The 27,887-nt window shown below is 42.7% G+C and overlaps 1 protein-coding gene across 2 annotated transcripts; it reads left to right on the top strand.

Moving 5' to 3' along the window:
* Nucleotide 1: 1 nt before the first annotated feature.
* Nucleotides 2–27,849, top strand: lima1a (LIM domain and actin binding 1a). 2 transcript variants are annotated; one of them, XM_005741053.2, is made up of 11 exons: nucleotides 2–105; nucleotides 7,400–7,586; nucleotides 9,009–9,054; nucleotides 13,339–13,758; nucleotides 21,511–21,568; nucleotides 23,468–23,562; nucleotides 24,551–24,616; nucleotides 24,755–24,806; nucleotides 25,002–25,066; nucleotides 25,253–25,386; nucleotides 25,749–27,849. In XM_005741053.2, exons 2-11 carry the CDS (start codon nucleotides 7,462–7,464, stop codon nucleotides 26,806–26,808), a joined length of 2,121 nt encoding a protein of 706 aa, XP_005741110.1. In that variant the 5' UTR covers nucleotides 2–105; nucleotides 7,400–7,461; the 3' UTR covers nucleotides 26,809–27,849. The 2 variants fall into 2 exon arrangements, with proteins under 2 accessions (XP_005741110.1, XP_005741109.1); XM_005741052.2 differs by lacking the exon at nucleotides 2–105 and adding an exon at nucleotides 4,740–5,016.
* Nucleotides 27,850–27,887: the final 38 nt, after the last annotated feature.

Below are 27,887 nucleotides of genomic sequence, written 5' to 3'. Positions count from 1 at the left end.
AAAACTGGGTTAATTGAAGCTTTGTTGCGCTTTTTGTGAAATGTGAGCGGTCCCTGAGGCTCAGGTGAGAGTGAGTTCCTGAAAAGAGTTCCCGTAGAATCTCAGGTGAGTGTGAGAAATTACAAAGAGAAAAAAAAATAGTGCAGACGAAGCAAATGAGTCAGCAGGAAACGTGCGTAAACAGGACTGAAACACCGAGCTGCTTCATGTCCAGACAGACCTGTGAGTCAGTTTTCACCTGAGCTGTACCTGTTTCAAGGTCCTGGGAAGACAACCGGTCTTACCTAAGCTAACCAGCTGGTGTTGTGGGAAATGTTAGGTCGGGTCGACCAGGAGATTGGCTTATGTGGTTCTAGATATTATCTGCTGGATGTGAACCATATCCATAGGTCCTCGTGACACCAGGACACGTGACAGTGGAATTTAAAAATATTCTAGCTTCTGTATTCTTAATGATAACTATCAGTTAATGATGATAATGAGATAAAAACACACATTCAGGATTTTTAAAATTGTGTGTCCTCCTTTTCATGTCAAATTGTCTTAAATCAGCTTCACCTGTCCAGTTAAAAATTAATAAACTCAAAAGAGCGATAGCAACACAAAACATTATTTCAGAGGTGATAAAATAAACTCAGAATAAACAAATCTATGGAAACAGATTTGTATCATATGAAATTGATATTAACATAAGATTTTGTGACAATCTGATTGCACCCAAACAGGGTTTTGTAAAGATGTTTCCTAATGTTTGGACTATAAAACAATGATCAATGTGATTTTTATTTTTTATTTTGAATAATAAACTGAAGCAAACATGTGGAAAATATTTCAGTGAGCTCGAATGTGGCGCAATTACAAAGCGCTGTCAGTTTGGTTTGATTTCTCGGCATAAATTGCATAAAAGGATATTTTCAGTCTCTACAAAGTTCCTCCAGAGCCAGTGAAACATCAGGCTGCTGTTTATGGTTTTTCTCATGTCATGAAAAAGGTTGTTTTAATGTGTAACATCTACTCGACTGTGGGGAGGGCTGCACCAGCAACCTTTTGTAAAGAAATAAAATCAACACTGAGCAGAATTGAGTTCAGGGTACTGGTGCAGACTTCACAGCAGTCCCAGTTTCTCATGTGACCCTGTGGGGAAAAATTGCCCTGTTAAGTCCTATTGAGGCTGTAGATATTATAACATGATGGGAAGGGGAGGTTTCTTCTCCCTAAATGCAGCAATCTGAATAAAGCAGTAGTGACAGGAGGCTCATCGATGATCAGATCATCAGGATAAATGACAAACTGAAGCTGGATCAGACAGGATCCTCATCTGGGAGGACGTCTGTGTCTTGTGACGCGTTTAAACTGGTTTCTGATTCATAAAAGACGGCAGTCATCTTTTCTCTTTCCTAATGACACGCTGAGTCACAACACGGACGCTGATCTGTGCGATGGTTTCGTATCTGAAGAGGAGTGTGTGTCTGCTGACACTGTGACATTTCTGTGATTGCGTCTGTGCTCAGTGAGGTAAAGGTATCGAGCGTTACTGAGCACAGACAGACTTAAATCTGCTCTGTGGGTCTGCTGTTGATAATCAGCGAGGCATTTTATCAGAAATGGCAATACGGTCCATGATGTTGTCTTTGGATCTCTTGTCTTGTCTGGCAAATGATTCAGAGTTTTAAGAAGAATGTCTTTATGTAATATTGTGTCGCATTAGTCTTACAAAATCTTTTATTGTGGAAAAACTTGTCAAAAATTTCTGGTATTAGCCGGGAGAAACAGTGCAGTTTCACTATAATCATTTGTGTTTGGGCATGAATTTTTCACTTTTTTTTTTCCCTCACCTGGACGAGATATTTCTTCTGTCTGCTCCCATACTGCATCATACCCATGTACACAGAGTTCATAATTTTCACTGTTAAATGATGAAAAAGTCTACATTTAGAGGTTGGTGAGATATGTTGTGATGCAAAAAGCAAATGAACACAAGCAAGTCAATGTTTTTTCATGACTCTTCAATGTTTTGCATTGACGCTGGGATGGAAGAAAACATCAGTTTACGATGAGGTGTGTGGTTTTTGTGGTAAGATCCCAAAGACTGCCACTCTTTGTTTGCATGACCCTTCCAAGTTTACAACATCGAGTGGGAGTGACTTAACAAAGTCTGCAATGATTCAGGCTTAGTAACCTCACTGCAGGTGAGCCACGTGTTCTTTCCTGTATGGACGTTTTGGAAGTTTTTAAAAAGTGCTTTGATGTAATTTTATTTTTGTTTTTTAAATTATTACACCTTTCTTCTTAGCTCAGCTTCAGCAGCTCTTTCCCACAGCTTCATGGTATGGCTCATCAGGTTTATCCCTCTGTAGTCACTACAGCTCTGCACATGACTTTGTTCTTGAAAATCAGCACCTCTTCAGGCACCCTCTCACTCTTTAAGAGTGTGTGTATAACAATCTGGTTAAAAGTCCTCTGCTCTCTCTCAAAGACGTCTAAACACAAGCACATACACATCATCTGGACTTCTTCATAGCTGCCCTCACTCCCTGCTTACTCACTCTCTACGCTTCCTGATTCACATTCATTTTCTACATCCATCAGCTTGTCAGAGAACTCTACACCCTAATCTGCTGCACATTCTCTCTGCCCAGCCAATCAGTAGAAGTCCTTTTCTCCTTTCTTAGTGTTCAGCCTCACGTAAAGCTCACTGTAAGCCTTTTCCTTTGCTTTTGCCGTACGTTAGATCTTATCCTACTTCTGTCTAAAGCCTTTATCTCCCGGTCTTTCCCACATTTTCTTTGCTGACCTCTTTCTTTGAATAAGTACCTGAGCTTCCTCATTCTACCGCCAGGTCTTCTAGTCCTCTTTCGTCTTTCCAGCTTCTTGTCCGTATAATGTGATGTAAAGAAGTATCTAGGCAACTTGATAACCGAATACAGCATTGCAGGGAAGCCATAAAAGTGGGTTAATTTTTAATTACCAGTTTGCCAGCAGCACAAACACCAGTTGCATGGGCATGTGTTAGTAATGATAAAGACTAAATGCTTTTCTTTTTAGCCCACATTTACCAAGAGCAGGGCTTCTCAACGTTTTGAGGACAGAGTAGCAATTTAAATACCCAACTTATGCATCATTTCTGTGTTGTGGTTGCTTTGCAGTTGTGATCTTGTGTGTGTGCATGTTTACAGTTTTATACCATTAGTGAGGTTTCATTTCTTCACAGCAGCTGTGTTTGTCAGTGTTGGGAAAGTTTAGTGAGTTACTGTAAGTAGAACAAGCTGGAGAGAAATGGATCTGTGGCTCTGCTCTGAGCTTCCTGGTGAAGAAAATTAAAAGTGGTAAATAATTGAATACACTCGAGGGCCTTCATTCGCCTGCAGGCTGGAGTTTATTTAGAGGTAAAATAGGAAAACTGACAGCGATCAATTGTTCTAAACGGATTTTGTTGAAGTGAGACTTCCCTGAAATAACTTCCTTATCTTCTTGTTTCATTGTTAGTGCTGTGAATTGAAAATGAAAGTTTGCGTGCATGTTAAAGTCATTATTATTCTATTGTTTTCTGTCTCAGCAGGTGAAAATCAAAGTAGCTTTGTAACCTTTTGAATTTCTCTAGAATCGTACATGCAGGAGTTGTTGGGAATTTCTAAGGTAAGACAAAGTCAGACCCACATCCGTCATGTGTTTGGGATTAGCCCCACTGTTAGGAAGTGACACTGATGGAGCTGGAAGTCTTTAGGGACACCACGAGGATGAAGTTTAATCATCCCAGAGGGCCTCTGTGTAATGTTCTACTCCCTAATAGGTCTCCTAATCACGTTTTTCAAACAAAGCTGGAAAACATTAGTTTAAAGGATGTCATGAATTCAGTGGAAATGTAAAGTAACGTGACAATCTTTGTTTATTGATCAATGCTCAGACAAAAATAAGTCTCGATGAACTTTTTGTTGTAAACTTTAGAGAAGAAACAGATTATAAATTGGTTTACAATTGCAGATTAATCCATAATGAAAATGGTCGTCCAGTAATAGTTCCAATATACACCAAGTGTGTCAAAAATTTACCCCTTGTTGCAAAAAAAGCGGTTGTTGTCATCACTGGTGGCAGTCTTCTGTCGTATTATGACCACCCTCCTATATTCTTCAACCATGTTGTAGAAGGTTGTTGAGGATGATGAAGAGCCCAGAGTCTTCACTCATTCAGACTCCCTGAATCTAAAGTTCTTTAAACCATCCTCTAGACCCGAAATTGCAGTTCCTCAAACGGCCACCAGAGGCTGGCTGCAGAAGTGAGTCAGCTTCCACAGACTGCTGTGTTAAAACCTCCAGATCTACAGGAGGAAGATTAAAGGCGTCTTCTGCCTTTTCCAGCCTCACTGCTGCTCTGTGCACAGCTCCTGTTTGTGTTCAAGCTTTAGTTATTTGTTATTGGTGTTGCTGCTTGGACTGACAGCTGGATGCAGACGCAGATCGTTTTCTTCACAAACAACATTTCTACTCATGTTAGTTTGTTTTTCTTTCTCCTTTTCGTTTTATTATTTTGATGCATCTCTTCCTTTTTTTTATTCCATACTCCTTTTCCTCCTCAGTGAAGTCGGCGAGTAATATGAATGAGTCACATCCTCTAATGTCTTGACCTTGTGAGAAAGTGGGCAGCCAGGAGTCACTCAGATTCCAGGAATCCAGTGTGGGAATCCCCCCCTCCTCCTCCCCCTCCTCCCACTCCTCCCTCTAGCTTGTCTGCCTTGTCGTTCGACCCACAGCCTTGCTGGTTTCACATACCTTCAGTTTGCTTTATACTGCCATTGACACAGTGCTGTTGATCAGCAGGGGAGGGGAAGCTCATACCTGCCAGGTGGAAGTGAATCCTGCTCCTTATTGGCTGAGAGGAGTTAAATAGGAGTGGTTAGTCTCCTCCTACTTCCCTTTCTTTTCAAAAGCACGAATGAAAGCAGCTGGGAAGTGAAAAGAGAAGGAAATTTTCAAGCAGTGGGCTTCTGAAACAGCTGAGTCAAAACGCAGACAGTCACAGGTTGGTGGTTTTATTTTAAAACTTTTTTTGTTCTGAAGTTTTCTACAATTTCAGTGATTAGGAAGGAAAATGCCAGATTAAACTGTGTCATCTTTCTGTATCAAATTTAAAGGCGAGCATCACTGTGGTCTTTGTACTTGTGAAGTTTAAGGTCAGACATCCGGCCTCCCTCTTATTTTCACCTCAGTTTAACTCTGTTCTTTTTTTTGTTCTCAACTGTTTTTATTGCTAAAGTTCAGCTTTGCATGGGCCGCCTCTGTTTTACAAGCTGCTTTGTTTGTCATCTGGCAGCAGCAGTGGTGACCTGAAACGCTCTGGAGTCGCTATCGCCCCTCATTTGTATTTTAGCAGGGAGCGCTGTGATCACATGACGTGACTGCAGCATCAGGCTAGACTAAATCCAGTGGTTTAACATTTGACTGTTATCACCTCAGTAGGGTGGCGGGATGCTGCTTTTGGACTGTTTTGTTGGGTGTCTTTGAGTTTTCGAGTTACTGCTGGGCGAAACATGACATTTAAAGACATCATAATAAGGTCGACCCTGTTATTGTAGGGTCTACATTACAGTATAAAGCACCTTGAGGTGACTGTTGTTGTGATTTGGTGCTGTATAAATAAAATTGAATTGAATCAGGTTGATAGTCGCCCTCGCTTTTATGACTTTTTAATGTAGTGCTGTGGAATTTAAAATAGGTTATTGTTTCAGTGTATTCATTCAGAAGTCTAAATCGCCTCACACCAGACTGTGCCAAGGTTAGATCAAAAAATTATAATCAAAGTTACTGGAAATTCACTTCATCATCAATATTTTTTTTCTTTATTCAGTTTAATAAATCTCCTTTTTTCATTACTGTGATTTTAATATTGACCAAAATCAATGTGATTGGTGGGTTTTTGCCATATTTAAGCTGCCCTACATTTGTTAATTTCATTTATGTGACATTTTTATTTTGGTTTAATTATTAATCTAATTATTTGTTAATATTAGCATAAGATCTGAATCATTGAATCATTAAATTTAGGAAAGTTCTTAGTTCATAATTGCTGGTGAAATGAAACGAGTGATTCTAAATAAGAAGCAACAGGTGACTAATGTTTTGGTAATGATGTCACAAGTTTGATGGTTTGAACCTGAATGGGTTTTTGGATGATTGGAAACGATGCACGCTGTATCAGTATTATGGGATGGGCCAGGCATGACCCAAGCAGTCACTGCTGAATTCCGACAGGTTTTTAAGTCTAAGCTGATTTGTGAATGAAAATGATAATTACCCACATCCCATTGTTGCATCTTGGAGCACCTGCACCAGTTGTAGCAGCAGGAGGACAGTGATGGAGTCGCACTAACTCCTGACTTCACTTATATAAATGCGTCTACAACTGAAAAGGGCCTTCAGTTTTCTTTCACTTGGTACTTGTTCATACCAAATTTGCTTTACATCTCATGCATTTGTGTATTTATAATGGTTCATAATGTGGTTTCAGACAGGTTGTTTGTGTCTGTCTGTAAAGGTGGTACCATTTACCTCTAATTTCTTTTATTGTCCTTTATAGTGAGTTGAGCCTAGTGTCCCCTAGTGTTTATATACAAATCCCAAGTTTCTTTGGGTGTTGCTTAACCGTTCCAGTTACACTCAACAGTGTTGCAGTAATGCACAAACCTTTCCTAATGTGGCAACATCCCACTATAGTCCACCTGTTGAGTGACGTAGAGACCCCCAAGGGGGCTGCGTCACCGGTCTCATTCTTTCATTCATCCAGAGCATGGATAGCTCTCTCGGATGACGGTTATTAGCGGTGAGGTGCCGTTACGGCTGCATGCAGTCACATGCCCACGGCCTTCAGGCTGTGATGTTGCAGAAGAGGCAAGCAGGTATAGACGTGTGTGTCTGTGTTTCCTGTGAAAGGGAGAGTGTGTACAAGAGGGTTTTTTTTTTTTTTGTATTGCAGGCGTATCGGTTGTTTTTTGTCTGCTGGTAGTCGCTCCTGGCGTTCAGTCAGAGCAGGGAACAGATGGTCAATGGCTGTGTGACGCGGTCTATTGACTTTCTGACTCAGATGCAGAGGCCGCTCCGTGCTGCAGTGGTAACATGGACCAGCTGTGCAGTGTGACAAAATGTATTGATTCTCTGTGAAGTTTTACACATGAACAAACTGCTTCCCTTGATATAAAAGCCTGTATTTAAATGCTCAGACCCAGACTGTTTTTAGCTCCATGAGATGAGTGTCATAAAAATTTGAATGCACAGGAAGGGTGTTCCTCTGAGCTTGATTTAGAGTGGCGAAAGGAAGCAAAGCTGGCACCAGACGACGCGCTCGTTTGCCTTAGCTCAGTGTTTAATTGGCTGAAGGTGCTCCTTCTATTTGTGTCCCCTCCTCTCAGAGGTACGACTTGTGTTCCTGGAAAGCTGACAGGCAGACCGATCACTCAGACCTACAGCAAACATGGCCTCCGTTGCACCGTTCAGCCGCAGGCAGTGGGCATCCCAGTCGCTCAGGGTCACCGCCAAAGAGCTGTCAATCGTCTCTGCCCGGGGTAAAAACACCGCCATCGCAGAGCGCTTCTCCAAGTAAGTCCAACCTTAAGTTTAATAATTTACCAGCAGCCACTCAGCAGATCTGTCTTGACTTTTTACACTTCAGAGTTTTCTGCTCTCGTCATGAGCACAAATTAGGTCATAGGTTTCCTCTCAACGTTTTCTTGCCATTCAGCTTTTCTCAGTTTCCCGTTTTCTTGAAAGATGTGACTATCACATTGTCGACCTTTAACGAATTGCTCCAGTTTCACTCATCCTGTCTGGTTTTCAGACTTTACAGAGTAAAACAGGATCAGATTCTTTATGGAGGCCCCTCACCATTCAGGGCATCCCCCTTTACCGCATATCAAGTGACTAACTTGGAAAATGAGACAATGCACGGTAGTTGATCAACTTGACCACTAGGTGATAGTAGTAGTCTGTCAGTTGGTGGGGAATATGCAGGTTTTTGTGTTTTTCTTCCTGATTAACATTAATTGTGTATTTAACACTTATCCTTACTATGCACAAAAACAAACTTTTAAGCCATTGAACTCTGCAGCCCTCTCACATCTAAAGACAGGAGACCTTGCAGGGTCACTCTTTACGACAACCTCCTGAGATGGTTTTCCATCATGCTACTGGTGTAAATTTACATGAAGAAAACTGCTGATCAGCTGAAATGGGAGAAGCTTTTGGTTAGAGCTGCCCTTTGTGTGTGTGTGTGCAGTGGGTCAAAAGAAAAAGAAGACACTGTAGACACAGATCAGATAAGGAAGTGAGTGCATTTACCAGTTGTTGACAATCTTCATGCGAATGAACTTCACTATTTGCAAGAGCCATGACGACAAAAATGAACATAATCAGGGGTTGGCAGGTAAATGAAACCTGAAATCTGCTCTGCAGCAGGCGGAGGAGACCCACTCGGGAATAAGTCCGACCACCTGCCTCGATTTGAAAGCAAAAGTTCATATTACATGAGCTATCCTATTATCTTGGCAGCTGGAAATGAAGAATGTCATCCAAATTAAGTCTATGATGGCATTATCCTTTCTCCATAAATGTTTGCAGTGTCTCATTTTTTTTCTCCTTACCAAGTAGGAGTGGAAAAAACAAACAAACCCACATAGCCAGCAATGTAAAATCTAGTCTTTAGGTTCTGTTAGCAAAACTTAAATATTCAGTGCAGGACTCAAGAGTCGGTCTTTAAAGCTGGCTGTTGTCCTCATTGATTAGATACAATGTCTCTTTTTGCTGTTGGCTCTGTGCAGAAACAGCCACATCTGGCTTATTGGTGTTAATGTTTCCTCAGCACAGCTGAGAGGCTTTGAGCCAAACTTAATTTGGACTCACTGTCCCAAACATGATTTTTGTCTCCGGGTAGAAACACCTGTGAAGGACAGCAGTGGTTCAGCTACGAACTGGGCCTCATCCTCTCAGTTATTGTTTATCTGAAGCAGTTTTTGTCCTCCACAGGTACCAGATGGCAGCAGAAGAGGGCAGCATAGAGAAGAAGAAAACGGTGCGTACATTCAAATTCACTCCTGTATGTCTGTGAAGATTCGTTGCTCCCAGCGGTGGAAGAAGTGTTTTCTATCATGGCCACAATACTTGTCCTCAAGTTAAATTTCAGAATGAAAAACAAAGTGCTTCACCCTCTCCACCCTAGTAGTCCCTGCACCAGAACCACCAGTATCTATTATTAAAACACAGCCTGCTGCCATGTTTAGACCTGCTAATTAATGCTGCTGCTGCCGTTAACACAGACCCACAGAAGTCGAACTCCATTCAGTGAGTCCTGTATCCCAAACGTGCCACATTTTTTAATCTGAAAAGCTTCGACACTTTCAATTTTTAATTCACAGAGGGGAAAACTTCACCCATCAGCAGCATCTCATTCCCCATATTCATACGAGTATAAACTGTAGATAAACTACTGCGTAGACCCACATGCTCTGCTGCATCTTTTCTTAACATTTTCCCAAAAACTATGTGGACATGCACAGACCAAACCCTCGTTCTCTCTCAGAATTTGGAGTTCAGTGACCTCACTTGCTCTTTGTTTACTCCGTTTCTGTGTGGAAATCTCGACTGTAGTAATGTGACTCATTCTGAAAGCTGATTAAAAGCCTTATTAAAGGAACTCCAGCTGTCAGCTAATAACAGAGCAGTTGAAAGGATAATATTTGGCCTTTCAAATGCAGTGTTAAAATATAAACCCTAAACTGCTCTCAGTCTGGCGGAGACTCAAATAACTGCTTGGAGACGATAATCTTGTAAACATCTCCAGCATGCAGCAAGCTCCAGCAGTGAAATTATTCTGTTATCGCTTTGGGCATCAGCTGTTCTGCTGCACTGATAACAAGGAGCCTCCGTCACACCTGGTCAGCGTGGTGACTCGGGCCCTTTCCACACACGGGAAGCCTTTTCTACACTTTTGACCCCTTTGTTTCTTTTAAGTCATTGAAAATGAAGTAAAAAGTAAAAACCTTCTAAGTAACTCTGACATTTTTTTTCCCTTGCAGCATCAAAGGTGTATGTCTCTTTAGTGTAAGGGCATTTTCTGTAGTGGTGGATGTGAACCAAATATTGTTTCTGTTAATCTTATTATCTGCAGTTTGTACATGCTTTCTCACAACCGCACACGTGTTGTTGTTGTAGTACCACACTGCCTGTCCAAACATCACTCACTTCTTCCCCTCTCAGCTGTCTTAGTTGGCCTGATAATATTTTCTTGCTCGGCTTTGATGCTGCTGTCGTCATGATTTGTCACTATATAAAGAAAATAGAATTAAACTAGGCTTCTGATTGGCCAACATTTCTGTAGAGTTGGTTAAATCATCACCTGTTGCTTTGTCATTTTTGTTTAGATTTGGATGGAGATATTTTTCACAATGTATCCTTGTAGGTGGGATGTTTTTTAGAAAGTAAAGTGGAAAACACAGATGTAACTGTGGACATAGCTTCAGGTTAAACGGGCGGCTTTATACGCCGGTCACTCTTTGCTTTGAGTTTACTTCTTAACCAAATTAAAGGCTCATTAAATATCAAATCAGAGCCACTTTTTACAGCAGGTCTCAGTTACTGTGTATTTCATGTGGGTTAGTTCTGCAAGACTTTGGTTTGAGCTGCCTGGTCTTTTTTTTCCTGTTTGTGTTTTAAAGTTCTTGTAAAATGTATCAGAAAAGTGGATCCAACTACATGGTCACTATGTTAGGGCCACGACTGTGAAACTGCTTTATAACTACGTGCAGCCAGAGGATTTATATAAGCAAAGTTTTCTTGTTGATCCTCATCAATACAAAGAAAACTCTGCTGCCTCTAAAACCTTAGACCCTCCTGTGCGATGAGGTCCAGAGAAGTGATCGGTCCGTAGGTGGTGGGTTTTGCTGATCTCCTCTCTCACACCTTCCTAACCCTGAAAACTTGAGCTTAAACCTGAAGTTGCCTTGTAAAGCCCAAACCCCGCCCCCTTTCCCTGGTATTTTCTACCAGGTTGCACAACATCTCATCATTAAAGACAATCTTGCATTCCTTCCTGACGTCAAACTTCTCAGGGTGTCAAATCTGTTGTTGTTGTTCGTGTAAATGCTGAATGGCAGTTCTGTCGAATTTCTCTGGCAATCCCTCATTTCCTGAGAGGAAGACGAGCTAAAGGTGTTCCTATCAAATCCAATCTCTAAACTAAACATCAGATGTAGATACCAGCCCGGGAGGCTTATCAGGAGATTGGTATTTATCCAGGTTCAGGCTCTGTGCAGTTCTTTGTGAGAGTTTTTATTTTTTAAGGTTTCCACCTCCCTCCCCTTTACCTTTTTCACATTTCCTGTCTTTATTTTCCCTCCTTTCCCTCATCGACTGTCTGTTTCTGATTTTCTCTCCCTCCTTCCTTACCTCCCCGCCCCCTCACCCTTCGCCCCCTTCACTCCCTCTCCTTCCTTCCCTCCTTCCTTTCCTCTGTGTCATAGAAAGGGGGGGGTGGGCTAGTTGCTTCATTCTGCTTCATTCTGATCACTTCTCAAGCCTCTCACATCTGGGACAGCCTGTAGCACTTCCAGCCGGTCAGCAGGCACCAGCACACACACACTTTCACAGCATTTTCAACTGGACAGCCAGGTCGTCTGCCTCACTCTCAGGTTTTTGACACACACACACACACACACAAAAGGAAAAGTTTTTCTAGCTTTCTTTTCAGCTCCAGGTTTATAGATGCGCATGCAGAGCAACTCACGGCTCTTTTGTCTTTCATGCAGGACTTCCTGTTTCCTTTTCATGTCTTTTCCTTTTGTTACCTAGCTCAGACTGTGCACACTCTGCTTGCAAGAATGCGAACATGTAGTTTAATGTCAGTGCAGATGCTGTTTGATTTAGTTTAAATGTTTTTAGCGTCATTCAGAAATCGGAGAGTCAAAGTGGCGCGTGTCCAGCATTGATGGGATTTATTGACTAAACTAAAAACAGACTGAGAGCAGCTAGCATCCCTCAGTGGGAGTCTCCTCTGCCAGAGCCTCAGAAATTGTGAGTCATCATAGTTTGTTGTGTGATTGTTTGTGTGGTTGGCAGTAAAAATGAGGGTTATCTTCTCTGTGGTCTCTGCTGTGTTTGAATTCTTCACCCAGCAACCTTTTCATCTCATTGCATCTGCACGATACACAAAACTAGAGCTGGTTAACTCTCAAAGTTAACCAGCAAGGTATGGATGGGAGGTTTTGTGAAATGTATGCATGCAGACTTTAATTAGATTGCATTGTAATGTTTTGCAGTGAACCATGGAGTATTAAGATTTCCTGCTGCAGAAGCCTGAAGGCAGATACTTGGTGCCCAAAGTGACGATAAAAATGTCTGAAATGACAGATAAGAGCTGGACTAACTCGTGTTTAGAACAACCGTCATAGATAAACGAGGCATCTGAGTCTTAAATGACCAAAACAACAAAGTCCAGCAGAGTGTGTGCAGGACATGTTTTACAGCTACAGTCGGGTCAGTCCCAGGTTCTTGTAGTTCTTGTATCTCTTCATTCTCGTGCATTAAAGTCCAGATCATTGGGTGATTTATTTACTGAGTGGAAACATTTTTACTGCTAATTCATTTTTAAGCAGACACTCAACAGGTTTTCTGATTCAAGATTCTTAACATATAGAGTCTATATTTGTTTTTTGTGACATTTTTCAGTAAATAATATAAATTAATAGACTTTTTTTTTTGTTTAATTCGTTTTTTAGGCTCTTGTGACCTGGAGGCTTAAAGCCAAACTCGTCAGGTGATTTAACAGTTGATTAATTTGCACAAACATCAGACGTATTCTAGCGTGTACTCCCTCTAAAAAATGTGATGCTACACTTGTTTTGAATGGTTATCTGGACAAAAATAAGACTTGAAGCTTACCATCAGATGACTTTTTTTTTTTTTCCCAGGACTTTCTTACAATGACAGAAAACTGCACTTGCACTGTAGCGCATTACAGACTTGTGCATCTGACCCACATCGAGTTGTCTTTTCAGATATGAATCTTTTCTTGTTTCCTGACACACAAACAAAATATGACAGCAGAAAGGTTTTGGATGTATAATCAGAAATGCTCTGTATTGTTTGGAAATATGTTTCAGTCTTTGCATATCCAATATTTTTATGTCCATATCTTGTTTTGTTTTTTGAGGATGGGAGGAAAATGAACCTAGATGGTGTTAATTAAATTGACATTGAGATAAAGAGTCTTAAGATTTATTGAAACTAACAGTTATAAAACTGTTTCACCTTTGATGCTACAGAGGTAAAAAATTTAACCGAGTGACTGTTTCCTGTTCAGGTTGTGGAAGCTCTACCCTCGACACTGAGTGGCGGGAACCTGAGTGCTTTAAAGAAACGCTGGGAGCAGCAGCAACAGCAGGAACCGCCGTCTATCCAGAGATCCCAATCTCAGGCCCCTCTGACTCCAGTCAGCACGTTACCAGGCTCCAGATCTGCACCTTCATCCCAAATCAAGCTTCAGCAAGACTCCCTAAAAACTACAGTACTCTCACAGGACCAGGATACAGAGATCCAGGTTCACAGAGTAACCAGAGAGACCAGCCAGGACATGACGGACATGGAGGCGAAGCCCAGCAGAGATTCAGAGGAGCAGGAGGGAGCGGCGGCATCGGCAGCTGAAGTGCCTGAGTGCGAGAAGCCCAGCATCCCCCTCAACAGCCTCAAGATGATGTTCGAGAAAGGAGAAAGCCCAGAAAAGGCAAGTACTGCTTCTCTGTGAGTTTGTCCTCATTTCAACTTTTAGGCGTTTCTGTTTCAGTGAAATATATTTTTATTTTCAGTCTTAATATAGAAACTTTGTAAGTAGAGTAAGCTGTGGAATAAAATCTTCATGAGTACCTATTTTAGCTTCGTGTGCCTACATCTGATGAAGCATCATACATTAAAATGAATCAGAAATTGAGAAGATAAGTTAGTAGTCTGGGCTTCCTAAAACTGTCCACTTGTTCTCAAAGAAGTCAGATCCCCCCCAGTGCCGTCATGCTGATAGTCACATGGTGTAGCCCCACTTCACATCCTCCTCCTTTAAAAGAAACACACACTCTCAGCTGACTCGCACATTTCTCTCTGCAAAGATCCCTGAGAGATCTCTGCTTCATGCTCCCCGAGGCAGCTAATTGTTGTTTGTGGAGCATAAAAGTCGAGGAATTTGACGTCCAGTCATGCATCAGCTCAAGGCGTGTAAAATGAAAAGTGCTCGTACTCCAAAGTGTGGCACATTAACAAGAGCCACGCTGTTTCCTCAATAGAGAGCGACCATTTTATGACGAGCCACTGTGAGGCTTTCAGAGGTGGACTGATGAGTCCGAACTCAATGTGCTTTACAAATTTAAATTTGGGGTTTAGCCTTTAACTACTGTGACCTCCCAGTTATGTAAATGTAAAAATACTGAAATAAACATGACCACTTATAAATACACCAGCAATAATAAAAAGTAATAGTTAGAAATTCTAAAATACAAATGCTAAAAAAGACAAAAAACAGTTAAAATAATAAAAATACTAATATAACAAAAACACTTCTAGTTAAAGGGCTCATTACAAACTGGAACAGTCATTAAAAATGTGGTGATTAGACACTAAATATGGAAAAATATGTGTGAGCTAATGAGTGCTTTAATAGTGGTGAGTTAAATATTTAAGACATGACCACATAATATTTATTAATAAAGATGTGGAAATGAAAGCATGTATGACCTTCTCAAGAACGCCACTAGAAAGGGAGGAAAAAATTTCATTTAGACACGGTATGATTAAACGGCTTAATTGGAAATAAAAGCTGTGTCCAGCTCCCGGGGGGGCAAATACACCAGGACATAGGAAATTTTGAGACATCTGGCTCTAAATATCAGAGAGATGAGATAAGATTTGATTTAGATTACTGGGAAAATAAGTGAGTCATCAGCATAACAATAAAATGGGCGTTAATAATGGGACCCAGTGAAAGACGTGTGCTCTGCAGTTCTTCTCAGTCCTACAAAATCAACAACTCGACTTACTGTTGATTCACTTTCACTCAGTTTTGACAGAGGTTCAGTTTTTCTATTATTAAATTTGATTGTTTGATGTTTGTGGTGCTCAGTGGGAAGAAGACCTCAGTATTTAAAAATGTTACAAATGTATAAATTGTCATTAGGCCAGAAAAGGATAAACTGTTGACAAAAAGGTGAAAATGGTGAATTTGTTGGCTTTTTTTGGTTTATTTCTTGTCATCTTGGTTACCCCAAGAGGCTTGGTTCTTCCTGAGGTTTCTTCCAGTTTTTCCTTCCCTCTATCTCCATGTGTTTGCTCATTTTTTTTTTCTCTCAAGTTTCAGCTTTCGTGTTCATGCTGCTCCCAATGTTTGGAGGAGCGGGTGGACGGCTCAGTTTTCAGCTGATGCTAACATGCTTTAAAGCAGCGGTCCCCAAACTGCTTATGTCCGACGATATTTTCACAGACTGGTCTTTAAGGTGTCGCGGATAAATACAACAAATTAAAACCAAAAAAACGAAGATTTATTTCAAACACACGGGAAAAGATCCAGGGAAACAGAGTGGACGATAAAAACGATTAAAAAAAAAGATTAAAAACCATAAATTTCATACCCGAGCCTCAACTCTCGCGGCCTGGTACCTAACGATTCATGGACCGGTACCAGTCCGTGGCCCGGGGTTGGGGACCGCTGCTTTAAGGTGCTTCCATATACTGATTCTAATTCTGTTGTGAAATTGGACATTTTATAATGTAGGTCAGTGGGGATGAACTCCACCTTCAAGTGGCAATTTGAGGAAGTGCAGCTTTGGTTTTCAGTCCAGGAAGAGATTAAATTAATATCCAGGTGCCATTAATACAAATTAATGGCACCTGGATATTAAGGTCTTAATGTGGCACAGAGGAGGAAGATGCACAGATAATGCTGAGCAGGATTGACTCTCTCAGTTTTGGCTTAAGAGTCTGATTCTTCATGGAAACTTTTTTTTGTTAACAAAGGACAAAGAAGGGGTTGTAAGGAAACATGGGATGAAGAAACGTGCAGTAAAACGTGGCGTTTAAACAAAGACATCCGCCACTCTCCTCTCCACACCCGCCTCCTATGTGGGCTTTTAAAAAGTGAGATGAAGGAGCACTCTGGGGAGCTGGAGGGAAGGAGTCTTTTTATTGCTCGCTGCATAGTTGTCCTTCCAAAGGAGGGCTTGTTTGGGGAAATCCTCGAGCTGAAATACAGGATCTATACAGTTCTGTAGACACAGTGTCCGGGGCTTGTACAATAGGCTCCACTGTAGGGCCGAGGCGGGCTCTCTGCTTCTTTGTTGAGCTCCCCTTCACGGGGCAGATGATGTCATGGTGCAGCAGGCTGGCAGACTCATGACTGCAGACAGCTGATCTGCACTCTGAGCCTCGTCAGACAGTCTCCCCCCAAGGCCGTCAAAGCTCTCCGCCTCCCCTCCCCACCTCATCAGTCACCCTTGTGCTCCACTCTCTGCTCCTCAGCCCTCCGTCCACCTCGCCCCTGTTTTCTCCACCCTTCTTTTCTTTGAAGTCATGTTATCTCGGATGGCAATTCCTTTGAGGTGAATGGTCTAATACCTCTAATGTCCCCTGGCTTTTTCTCGCACTGTCATGAGCATTTTCATAACAACTACTGAATATATTTGGTATGAAATCATGGACTGATATCAGCAATCACTAAAGCTTTGACCAAAATGTGTTCTCCGGACACCAAAATGTCAGTTTTGCACTTAAGCATTCAAGTCCAGGTCAAAATCATCATAATCTCTCCTTTTACAGTCTTAAAAGTGTTACTTTATTTTTATTTTTTTAAGTACATATATTATAAATTTCCACTGTGTGCTGACTGGCGCTGACATAGGAAAAGTGTAAAAGCAACAAAAACTTGGCTGTTCGGCCAAGCATGACGTGTGGTGTATTTTGCACAAAGTGTTTCAAACAAGCAGCAAAATGAGTAATCCCAATGCTCCTCGACTCGGAAAGTCCCCGAGTGATAAGACGGCTTATATTGAGAAGTTTGGATTCATACCGGATAAATCTCAGATCATTATGGAGATGCTAAGCGCTCTTTATCTTGGACTTAACTTTCCTTTGGTTTGTTTTTAGTACTGCTATACTGTTAGCTGAAATTTGATGTTGTGATGTTTGCACATGAGGTGGTCCTCAGCGAAAATTAGTATTTAGTACTTTTTCTGCGTAAATTGATGCATGATAAGTTTGTTTTTGCAAATATGGTATTGTCTGCCAATCAATCGACTCCTTCATTCTGCATGCTGAAGTTTTCTTGGAGTTGCCCCTTATGAATCGGTGTGAGTGGATGTTTGAACACATGGGCGTAGATAAAACGGTGTGCTTTAACTGCTTAACTCTATAAGTACCACTCCATTTACCAGTAAATGAGTCTGAATTTAATTAAAACCTGATGCATGTCCTAGCATTCTGCTAATGCAGGCTGATTTTTGTGGAAATTGTCTGCTGCTGCTTGCTTTATGCCTCATATCAAAGGGGTGGGGATGCCTAATAATAAAATGGAAAAAACCTCTGCATTTGTCCAACTGTGGACACACATTAGCAAAAAATATCACCATCGTGTGAATTACTGGGAGTCCTAGATGGTGTGACAGACAGACGTAGCTTTGGGATCTGACAAATGAAGCCAGTGTGGAATTGCTTTCATTATTTTTATTTAACCCCCGTAAATATTTTCCTGATGATTTTATGGGCTAGGTCACTAGTTTTGAGTCTGAGATTTAATTAGCCAATATGTGACATCACGGTGTTTCCGCCTATTTTTTTTTATACCATCTTTAGTAACAGAATCGATATTCACTACCTATAATTTGGGGGATATTTAGGAAGATTTACTCAAACAAAATCGACTTTCTCCAGCCTCATCGTCGTCTGTGTGACGCACGTTAGCATCATCACTGTGAGCATGCTCACATTGGCCTCTCTGAGCTAAAAGCTAAACGCACTAACAGATCGGTAAAGAGTTTGTCTGCGTTTATTCCTCCAGCTCTTATCTAAACACCCCCCTCTCTACATCCACTCCCCTCTCTGGGCCGACTCGATGCACTCTGAAATTAATTGACCCTCACCCCTCCTCCCTCCCACACAGCCCAGCTCAGCCCCAGCCTCCCTATCCTCCCTGAGTCACCTCCCTGAGTCACCCCCCTTACTGCACCAGCTGCTGCTTCTCCGCCTCCCTCCTGCCCCACATTGCTCCTCTCTGTAGGCCCAAAGCTTTATTCTGATGCTGGGGGGCCGTGAAACACTTAAACAAGAAAAAAAAAAGAAAGAAAGACCATCTGTAAAACCACGGCACACTCCCGTCATCATCCCCACCTTCATCCGACCACACCCCTCTTTGAGCAGCACCCCCTAGGAACACCTGCTCCTTGTCGCCTCGAATATTCCCACCCACCCTGCCCTTCATCCTCCTCCCCCTCCCCTAAAGCCATCTCCAGAGGGTCCTACCCCACATCTCCCCTGCGATAAGCCACAGTCTGTGCCTCGCCGCTCTGGAGCTGCAGGTCTTGCCGGTGCTGGATTCAAACACACGATCAAACTCCGTGAGAACCGCCTTCCCCTCGGTCTCGCCGCCGACTCCTCATCCTCTGTGGCTTTTTTGTCCTCCCTCTTCATTTGTCTTCGCGAGAGGTAGCTATGACATATGGTGTTTGTGGCTTTCTTTGTTTGGCTCTGAGACAGTCTCCACTTTTACTTTCCCTGCTTGTTATTTTATTGACTTCTGTGTTGGACGAGGATGTTTGCGCAGCAGCTGAAAGGGGCCTTTTAAGGCTTCTCAGAGTCCACTTTATGGACTTTATCAGTAGCTCCTTTCAACTGTGTCAGCTCACTTTAAAAACAGTGTTATTGTGTGGCTTGAACTGGGTATATTAACACCTTTAAAGGGTGTTAACTGATGCCGCTGGTGCCTTCCTGCTCTTTGTTTGGGTAAGTCTTAGTGTAAGAAGAAGTCGTTGTCTCTGGTAGACTCTGGTGTGTGTGAGGTGGGGTCATGAGGGGAACTGAAGCTCGCTCGGTCTGTCTGTTTAGGAGCTTTAATAGTATCAGGATTAGCATCAGATTCTTTGTCTGGCCCACTGATCCAGCCTTTCGAGACACAACCTGGCCTCGTATGCTTGTTTACATGCCACTCAACCCCTCATGCACACACTCGGACCCCCCTCCTCCTCATCCTCCCCTTCATCCACAAAGCTGCACCTCCGGTCTGTGGAAGCTAATCCACCCGGGGGAATAGATCCATTCTTATGAAGATGACTGTTTCCTTTGTTGTGATTCGTTTCTGTTCTTAACGCCCCGCTTAGGGCCTGAGTGTTGCTGTGTTTTCCTGTTCACAGCAGATGATTCAGTTCTTTCTTAACCATAATGTGCATTATTAATTATTGAACTCACTCCTGACTCAGACTCTCAGATTTGCCCCTTACCCGCCCTCAGATTACATCATCTGTGATGATCTGGTTGTCACTGCTCAGTTTTTAAAGGGGTAGAGGTTAAGCCTAGAGGTGCGAGCTTTGGAAATCCTGCTTCTTTAAGCTGTTATAATCTTAATTTTTTTTATTAGAGTCATGTGAGTTATTCAATGTGAAGAGAATTATCTGATTTTGCAGTTTCTCTAATTTTGCTGGAGGATTTAATACCTTTCCTATCACCTTTTGCTGAACTCTCACCACTTTTTTGTAATTGTGACATTCTCTGGCACCATTTAGTGAGCAGCAGTTGAACATTGTGAAGGTTTTCCCACAAAGAGGGAACACGAAAGTTTAAAGGATGAGGCTGGACTTTCCCAGTGCAACACTTTTTTTTTTTTTTTTTTCCTCTTTCTCAAAAGTAGTGAGTTTGTGGACGCTGTCTCCACTTTCATTTAGTTTAAAGATGAATCGCCTCATGTGAAACGTGATCTGATGCTATTAACTTTAGACAGGGTGGACATTTGCACTGAGTTGACCTCAAAAATGAAATTTTCTTATGTGTTTAATGTAAACATCCATCTGGGTCCACGTCACAGGGCCGTAGTCTGAGCAGAGATGCTCAGGCTTCCCCCAGGTAGCACAGTAAGGTATTCCCAAGCCAACTAAAAGACGAAGTTTCTCAAGCATGTTATGTGTGCGCTCCGGGGTTTCATCCAAGGTGTGCATGCCAGAGATGCCTCACCTGGAAGTTGTCCAGGAGACATCCTTATGAGAATGAGAATCACCTGAGCCTCATTTCAGTGTGGAGGAGTAGCAGCGTTACTAAGCCTTCCTGAACGACTGAGCTCTTCACCTTATCTCTAAGACTGAACCCAGACGACCTTCAAAGAAAGATCATTTCCACCACTTGTCAGCGATCTTTCCTTCTACACCCAGTTCGAGGCCATAGATGGTGGGAAAGAAATCGACTGGTAACTCGAAGCGTCACTTCCACGTTCAGCTCTCTTCACCAAAACGGATCACTGCAGACGCTGCACCAACATATAAAAAGTCTTTGAAGACCAAAAACTCTCCAGTGTGTAGTTTAAGGAACGCATCTGTCATATCAGGAGTTTAGCACTTTGTTCTAAAACATCTTTACACAAACACAGGTTCACGGTCAGTCTAACTGAAAACTTGTTCTTGTCTTTTCAAAATACGTACAGTTCCCACTCACTGACTCTGTGGCACATAACAGATAAGATGTACAGATAATGCTCGTTGGAGGTTTGAACGCTTGTTAAATAAATTCTTCTTTCACCTTCATGCATTTATTTTTTTTAGAGAAGATAAAGTGGAAATGCATAATGTGTTACATAAATGAGGTTTAACTTGTCTCAAACATACTTTCATCCAGTTTTTTCCATGATGTAAGGCCACTCTGCCTCAGCTTTATGTTGTGAAATGTTCCCGAGCTCGACTTGCCGAAGCCTGCAGAGCTCCGAGCCTGTCAGGACTCGGGCCGAAGCCAAAATCCTCCCCGTGGCCCCTGCAGCCTAAAGGCTAAATGTGCTGTGCCGCTGTTTGTCCCGTTGCGTAAGCCGTACCTTAAATGGCATGAGACGGATGATTTTGTGCCCTGAAGTTTGGGGGAGATGTCCGACTGGGGAATTCCCCACGTTCTGGGCAGATGCTCCTTTGTTATAAAGCAGCAGGTGTTCTTTTCTGCCCTGCAGCAGAGAGGTGATCGGTTTGTTTTCTGGCTGGTGGCTGAGGACAGACGGGGTGTCTTGTCTCAGACACTGAGCTCATAAGGGGATTAAAGTGGTTTGGACTGCACAAACACTGTGCCGCTCTTGACCTCTGTGATTCTCTTACCTTTGCATTTCCTCGGTCTCTCTTTGATCTTTCTGATGGCCGGGCTTTAGCTTGCAGCCTGTTGGCTCTACCAGGTGAAACATGTGAGCATCAAAGGACTGCATGTGTTTTCATCTCTTTGCCTTATGTCGGTTTGTTTTCTTCATCTGTCTGTTTTTGCGTTGCAGGCATCCAGAGAGCAGACAGGCCGAGGAAACGCTGGCAGCATGGACCAACTACTAGGAGGTACATGCTTCTCTTTAATGTGCTTTCAGGGTTTTTAGGGGGCAGTTTGTTTGAGAGGTGATCGACAACACACACCAAATGACCTAGACGGCAACGGCTGATGTGAAATTAGTGTTGCATGTTTCTTATTATGTGCTTTATTCTATGAGTGAGCCTCGCATTTCTTTTTAGATGTGGACAAAATTTTAATGTCATCAAATACCAAAAAAGTAAGCGACAGTTTTATTATTGGCAGAATGGAAACCTTCTGTAATACACATCTCAGCTGAATGCAAGTCGGTGAATGGCTTCATCTTCAAAAACTGCTGTCGGTGGATAAAAAGACAGCTGTGTGCTACTTCGCACCTCTGCCGAATCTTAAAATATCCTCCAAACCACATGCGACTCAGATGGCGCACTCAGTCATTTCATTGGCTAATGGTTCATGGTGGTTTTAATTTAAAGAGGAAATGAAACTCTTTGACATGTAAGAGGCAGGTCATCCTTTTTTCTTTTCTTTTCTTTTCTTCTTTTTTAAATGACTGAGGAGAAACCTGAGAAAACGAGCCCCTGCATGTGACCTTAAAGGGCTCATTTTTAGTAAACCCAGAATCCGTGACATAACCTCCTCAGTAGAGCGAAAGCTGCTGACTCTGCGGTCCACTTCAGCTTTATAGAAGCGTGTTGTTGCTGCTCTTCTCGATGTTTAGGTTCATGATTAGCTGTCTTATCAATCTTGTATACGGCTACGGTAGAAATAAATAAATGCACAGATGATTAATTTCCTAGAATTCAGGTATAAACCAGAAGTGTGGCTCTCTGCTAACAAATTGGTAAACTCTGAGACGATCGTGATAGTTTTGATATTTACTTGTAGCTGAGTAACATAAGCACCAAATAAAGTAGATGCTTAAATGACCTGATGAAGCAACAGCCAATACTTGGATATTTGCTCCCAGGCTTTTTGTTTTGCACATTGTTTTGCTGAGCTTAAAGCTTTATTATTGTCAATAGCTGTTAGGTATCTGGCGCATTTTGGCAAATGCCCTCCCTCTATTTTAATCTCTTTACCTGCATATAATGCAAGCCTGCTCAAATGTACTTTCTAGGCAGAGCAGTTTTGACCAAACAGAATCAAGTAGATCCCTTTGAGTTCTGTTTACAGAGATTATTTTTATTCTTGAGCATCATGCTGTCTGGCTTAAAAAGAGGCTGACTTTAAACAGCTTGTATCAGGAAAATGATGAAGTGAAGGTCTGCAGTAAGAGCAGTCAGTTGGTGAATAATACTTCGGTTTTAATGTTTGGAGTCACATTTGAGCCCCCTGATGTGATATAAATGCAGAGTTCGGCCTCTTTTAGCTCAGTTTTGGTCTCAGCAGCTGTCTGACTTTTGTGATGACAGCCAAAAAAGGCACCTCGTGTGCGTATGCAGTCATTTTAACCACATACAGTAAAAACATGAGCGATGGAAAAACAAACGGAAAGACATCTGCTATGTCAAAGGTAAACTGGAGCTCTTCGTTAACGGTGTCAGATTTACAAAGTCTTTGGGATTTTTCTTTACAAAGAGTCTCTTCCTGCTATCTTCCTGGATGGATTACATCCTTCCCCGAAATGAAAAAGCTCAGAAGTGACGACACGGGCTGCTGTGTAAGCGCTGTGATCAGCCCACTGCCTAAGAGAGCACAGGAAGAGACAAACCCACAGTTTCCCTCCACACTGCACGCAGCTCCTGACCCCGTGTTCCCGTCATCAGCCTGCATTCACAGCGATTAATGAACTGTAACAAAAAAGTGGCGTCTGCAGGTTACAGCAAGCACAGAAAACACTGTTCAGACATGATGTGCGCACAAAGATGAGTTAAAATAGCTGAAGTGTTTGTTAGGCAATAACTTCTAGTGTTGTGTGTTTATTGCAGATGGAAGCCTCGCCGAGTCCACGCCTCTCCGTGATCGGATGGCCCTCTATCAAGCAGCCATCTCCAAACAGGAAGTCCCTCCCACTTCAGTCAATGTGAGCTTTTTGTGCCTTACTGGAAACTTTCATTTCTGGTTTATAAATTTCTAATAAAAGTGAGATTGGTGGAGTATTCATGGTTAGTGAATTCGAAATAATCCTATTTAATTGTCTTGGAGCTGAATATGAAATGACACAAATCAACCAGAGAATTTAAAAAATGTGCCCTTAAAAGATCTGCATACCTTCACATTATAAAATAATTGGGTTAAGTTACAGAGGATGGACATTCAGTGGCCTGAGCGAGCCCTGCTGTGAAAAACATGCTTCAGCTGTTATCTTTTCCTCGACGTGAAACAGGAAATGAATCATGCATGACCTTTGGGTGCATGACGCTTGTAACACGAGCCTATTTATTATTTAGACAGCGCAGTTAAGATTGCAGAATCACACTGCCCGCTGACAAAAAGCCAAAGTATTTCCAAACAAACGGTGTAAATCGGTCTCTGTGCAGCCGAGCTGGGTTGTGAACTCTGTGCCATCACCACCACACCGATGTTCCTGAATTATTCCAGGCCTGAATGGACACCCGTGGGGCAGAGCACTGGGGAATTTTGTATTTTCTGGGATGATTTTTGGAGACAAACTAGCTAATGGAAGCAAGTTGAAACAAAATGACTCCTTACATGTGATCCCAGCAAAGATATTTGCATGATTAAGATGCACATGTAGTAATTGTGTTTTTGTGGACCTACTTTTTCCTGGAGTTGTTGTTGCTGTTGACCAGTTGCATTATTGGTCAACAGGCAGTGACTGCTCTCTCTGATATAGGTTTAAACATCTGTTTTGTATACTTAAAAATTACTTGGAGCCAAATGGCACATATACCTAAGACACTGCAGTCCCACACAGTGTGCAGCATTGTGGATGCTCTGTTAATAACCCTACAGGTGATACCCAGTAGGTTTATCTCCTATGAAGCAGGTGATGCCGATGGCTTATATTCTGTTGTTAACTTTCCACTCGTCCTTCTTGTTTTGCTCAGGATGATCAGCTGGATGGTTTCAGTGGGAAGCAGAAGGAGAACGTCCCCCCGTGCACTCTGGACATGGTGAGAGTTTATAGCCTGAAGATGTTTTTGTTCCAGTGCATCAGTTTCGGCTCATCTCGACACGCATTTATCTAAACGTGTGTCAGTGTGTGATGTTTTTTTTGTTTTGTTTCTTTCACATCTCTTCTCCCGTTTCAGAGTCCAGAGTCTGAACCGAACACCAGGAGAGTTTTCACCTCAGAGACCAACGGTAAGTTCTGCAGATAATTCGTGATGAAAAGTTGAAGTGACGTTCTCACGTCTCGGTATGAACTGTCCGTCCTTGGCTTTAGTTTGTAATCCTGTAAGTGGAAGGGCTTTATCAAATATGCAGATGGCTCCCTCTAGTGTTGGTTCTGCATTACTGCCTTTTAAAAAATTTTTTTTTCTTATTTTGCTCTCTCAGGCTCAGGACCCGGCACTCCTGCGTCCTCCAATCAGAAAGACTCGTCCCAGTCAAAGACTCCCAGGGTGAGCCCTCACAACAAACATTTACACCTCACACACACCTGTGCACCCTACACTCATCTCCACCTCCTTATTTTTATTCTTAGACTTTAACAGAGTAGCTTTGGGGAGGTTTGATGGGCTCAGCAGTCATTGTTGGTGTCCATATGTGACTAAAAATGGGGGGAAATCATGTTTATGCGTGTGCAGAACTTCCGTCTGCCGGTGAGGGAGACCTGTGCATCGTGCCTGAAGACGGTCTATCCTCTGGAGAGGCTCGTGGCCAACCAGAACGTTTACCACAGCTCCTGCTTCCGCTGTTCACACTGCAACACCAAACTCAGGTGAGGCCACGGCAGATCGTGTCAGACGATACACCCACGCGAACATTTACAAAGGATTTTACTGCATTTAAAGCTCTTCTGCAGGGTTACTTGGAGAAAAAAAACCCCTCTAAATTAAACTTTATCTCGAGGTCCTGTGTTCCCAGTAATCTAAAGAATTTAAAGATATGTTCTGCTGTTTATTTTGATTCTATTTATTCCATCAAAAATATCCAATAACCTTCTCAAAACTACTCAAAAGTACCATTTTAACCTGTTATGAACCCACGTTAACAATCTCTTTCAAACCATTCCTGATCAAGACTTTGACTTCTTTTTAGAAGAGGTCTGTTTTCTCTAAACTGTCCTTTGTTTTGGTCTAGTTTGGCAAATTATGCCTCCCTGCACAACAGCGTCTACTGCAAGCCGCACTTCTCCCAGCTCTTCAAGGCCAAAGGAAACTACGACGAGGGCTTCGGCCACCGGCCGCACAAGGAACTTTGGGAGGGCAAAAACGAGAGCGCTGAGGCCTCGCCGACATCTGTAACCAAGCCAACAGCACAGAGCCCGGCCACACCCTCAGACCAGGAAAGCCCCAGTGTGGAGGACTCACCCTTGGCTAAAGTCAACGTCCTGACCGCCACCATGGAGGCTCTGGGACAAGGTTCCTCAGAGAAGGCTGACAAACCCACAGAGACCCGCAGGCTGAAGATCTCCTGGCCACCAAAAACTGAGCCTGAGGACACGCCCAGCCGCGGTGGAGCTGCCGCCAACACGGAGGTAGTCTCCACGGGTAAACCAATCAGAGCCAAGTGGCCTCCAGAGGAAGACTCCCCATCCACACCACCAGAGGAAGCCAGGGGCTCGCCTGTTCTGCGTCGAAACACCCCCCTGAAGGAGCGCAGCATGCCCTTCACCGCGGCAGCTCAACCTGACAGCCCTTCTGCTCCTGAGCCCAAAAAGCAGAGTGCACCGGTAGAGCGGCAGCCGAGTCCTGAACCCGCCAGCATGGACCTCCAGCACGGCGGCCAGTCGTCAGACAGCCAAACCCCCACCGAGGACAGCTGTGTAGATGTGCACACCAGCTCCGGAGAGGAAGAACAGGAAGAGGAGATGAAGAGCGAAGACGCTACAGACCATCATCTCCCCACAGAGGAGGATCTCGATGACGCTGCAGGAAGACAAGGTGAAGAGGAGGAGCAGATGGAGGAGGAAGACGGAGGCGTGCTGGAGGAAGACATGCCAGATGCTAAACTTCAGGAGACTCCAACTGAGCCGACTGCAGTCTCCTCTCCGGAGGCAGAGGTGGAGGCCAGCCGGTCGTCTCAGGACGTGGGCTTCTGGGACAGCGAGGAAGAGCATGAGGAGCTGACGGTGGAGGAGCTGATTAAACGTAACCGACACTACGAGGAGGAAGAAGAGGAGGAAGAAGGGGACGTATAAAGCGAATTTTCTGCTCTCGGCCAAAACGACGACATCCACGGACGCTTAACTGATCTTCTGCCATTCCTCCTTTTTCAGACAGTTTCTTCTTCTCTTCTTGATATAAAGTTGCAGCCGTGTCCAGAGTGAATTTTATTCGTGCCTCTTTCACGACATTTAGAATAATCAAATTTTTTTTAAGAAGATATTTAAAATGATTCCCCTTTAAATAAATATTTTTAACCCAAATGTTATGAGTCACAGAATAGATGTTTTATTTTTTTTTGTGTACACGACTTTTGTAACTTTGTATTTTCATCGGATGCTTCATTATCAAACTGCTGTCATGAGAAACCGACTGCACGGTCTTATTAGACTGCAGCTCAGCTGTGACTGAAAAGTTTCTGAATTAAGACAAAGTAGAAAATAATAAGTTTGGTTTCTTTTCTCAGAAGAATCCAGCTGTGACTTTTGAGTTCTTGATCCCACAAGTGGATGACAGTTAAAGGAAAAACCTACAGCTTTAATGCACCTTGGCATTGACTCAGGTAGCCTAATGGTGAGCGAGTTGAGAGCACGGTCTAAAACGCTTGTTCAGAATCTCCCATAGGCGTTCATTTGGCTTGAGATGTGTTGATTGTGAAAGCCGCAGCCTATGAGTAACTTTATTTTCACCGTCACCACTGTGAGCCCTCGTGTCCAGGTGGAGGCACTGTCACCCAGAAGAAGACTTCCACCAGGATGGAAATGTTACAGGTGGACGCAGACTAGCACACAGCCACCTCTCACTGCGTGGGTTAGGTTTTTGTTTTTTCCCTTTAATTTGTCACATATGTAACCATGAACGCATTGAACTGTAAGAGACTAATGATCATTTGTTTCCACTTCTGACAAGTTAAAACTGGACATGATTATTGTAACATTTTAAGCCAGGGGACCAAACAGCCTGACCCGCTACTGTATAAATAAACTCTGAGTATCTTTTGACATACTGCTTAAGATTGTTTTCAAAAACTGTGATGTACTTTTGTAATTTCGCATTAAAGTTTGGCTGATGTTTTATTTGGTTTCATATTATTCAGACATATCACAGAAATCCT

This window comes from Pundamilia nyererei, unplaced genomic scaffold, assembly GCF_000239375.1.
Source record: "Pundamilia nyererei isolate P.nyererei 1_Seehausen unplaced genomic scaffold, PunNye1.0 scaffold00106, whole genome shotgun sequence".
In the NCBI taxonomy this organism is placed as follows: Eukaryota; Metazoa; Chordata; class Actinopteri; order Cichliformes; family Cichlidae; genus Pundamilia; species Pundamilia nyererei.
Note: the sequence above shows the minus strand (reverse complement) of the source record. Positions and strands in the feature narration are given on the sequence as shown.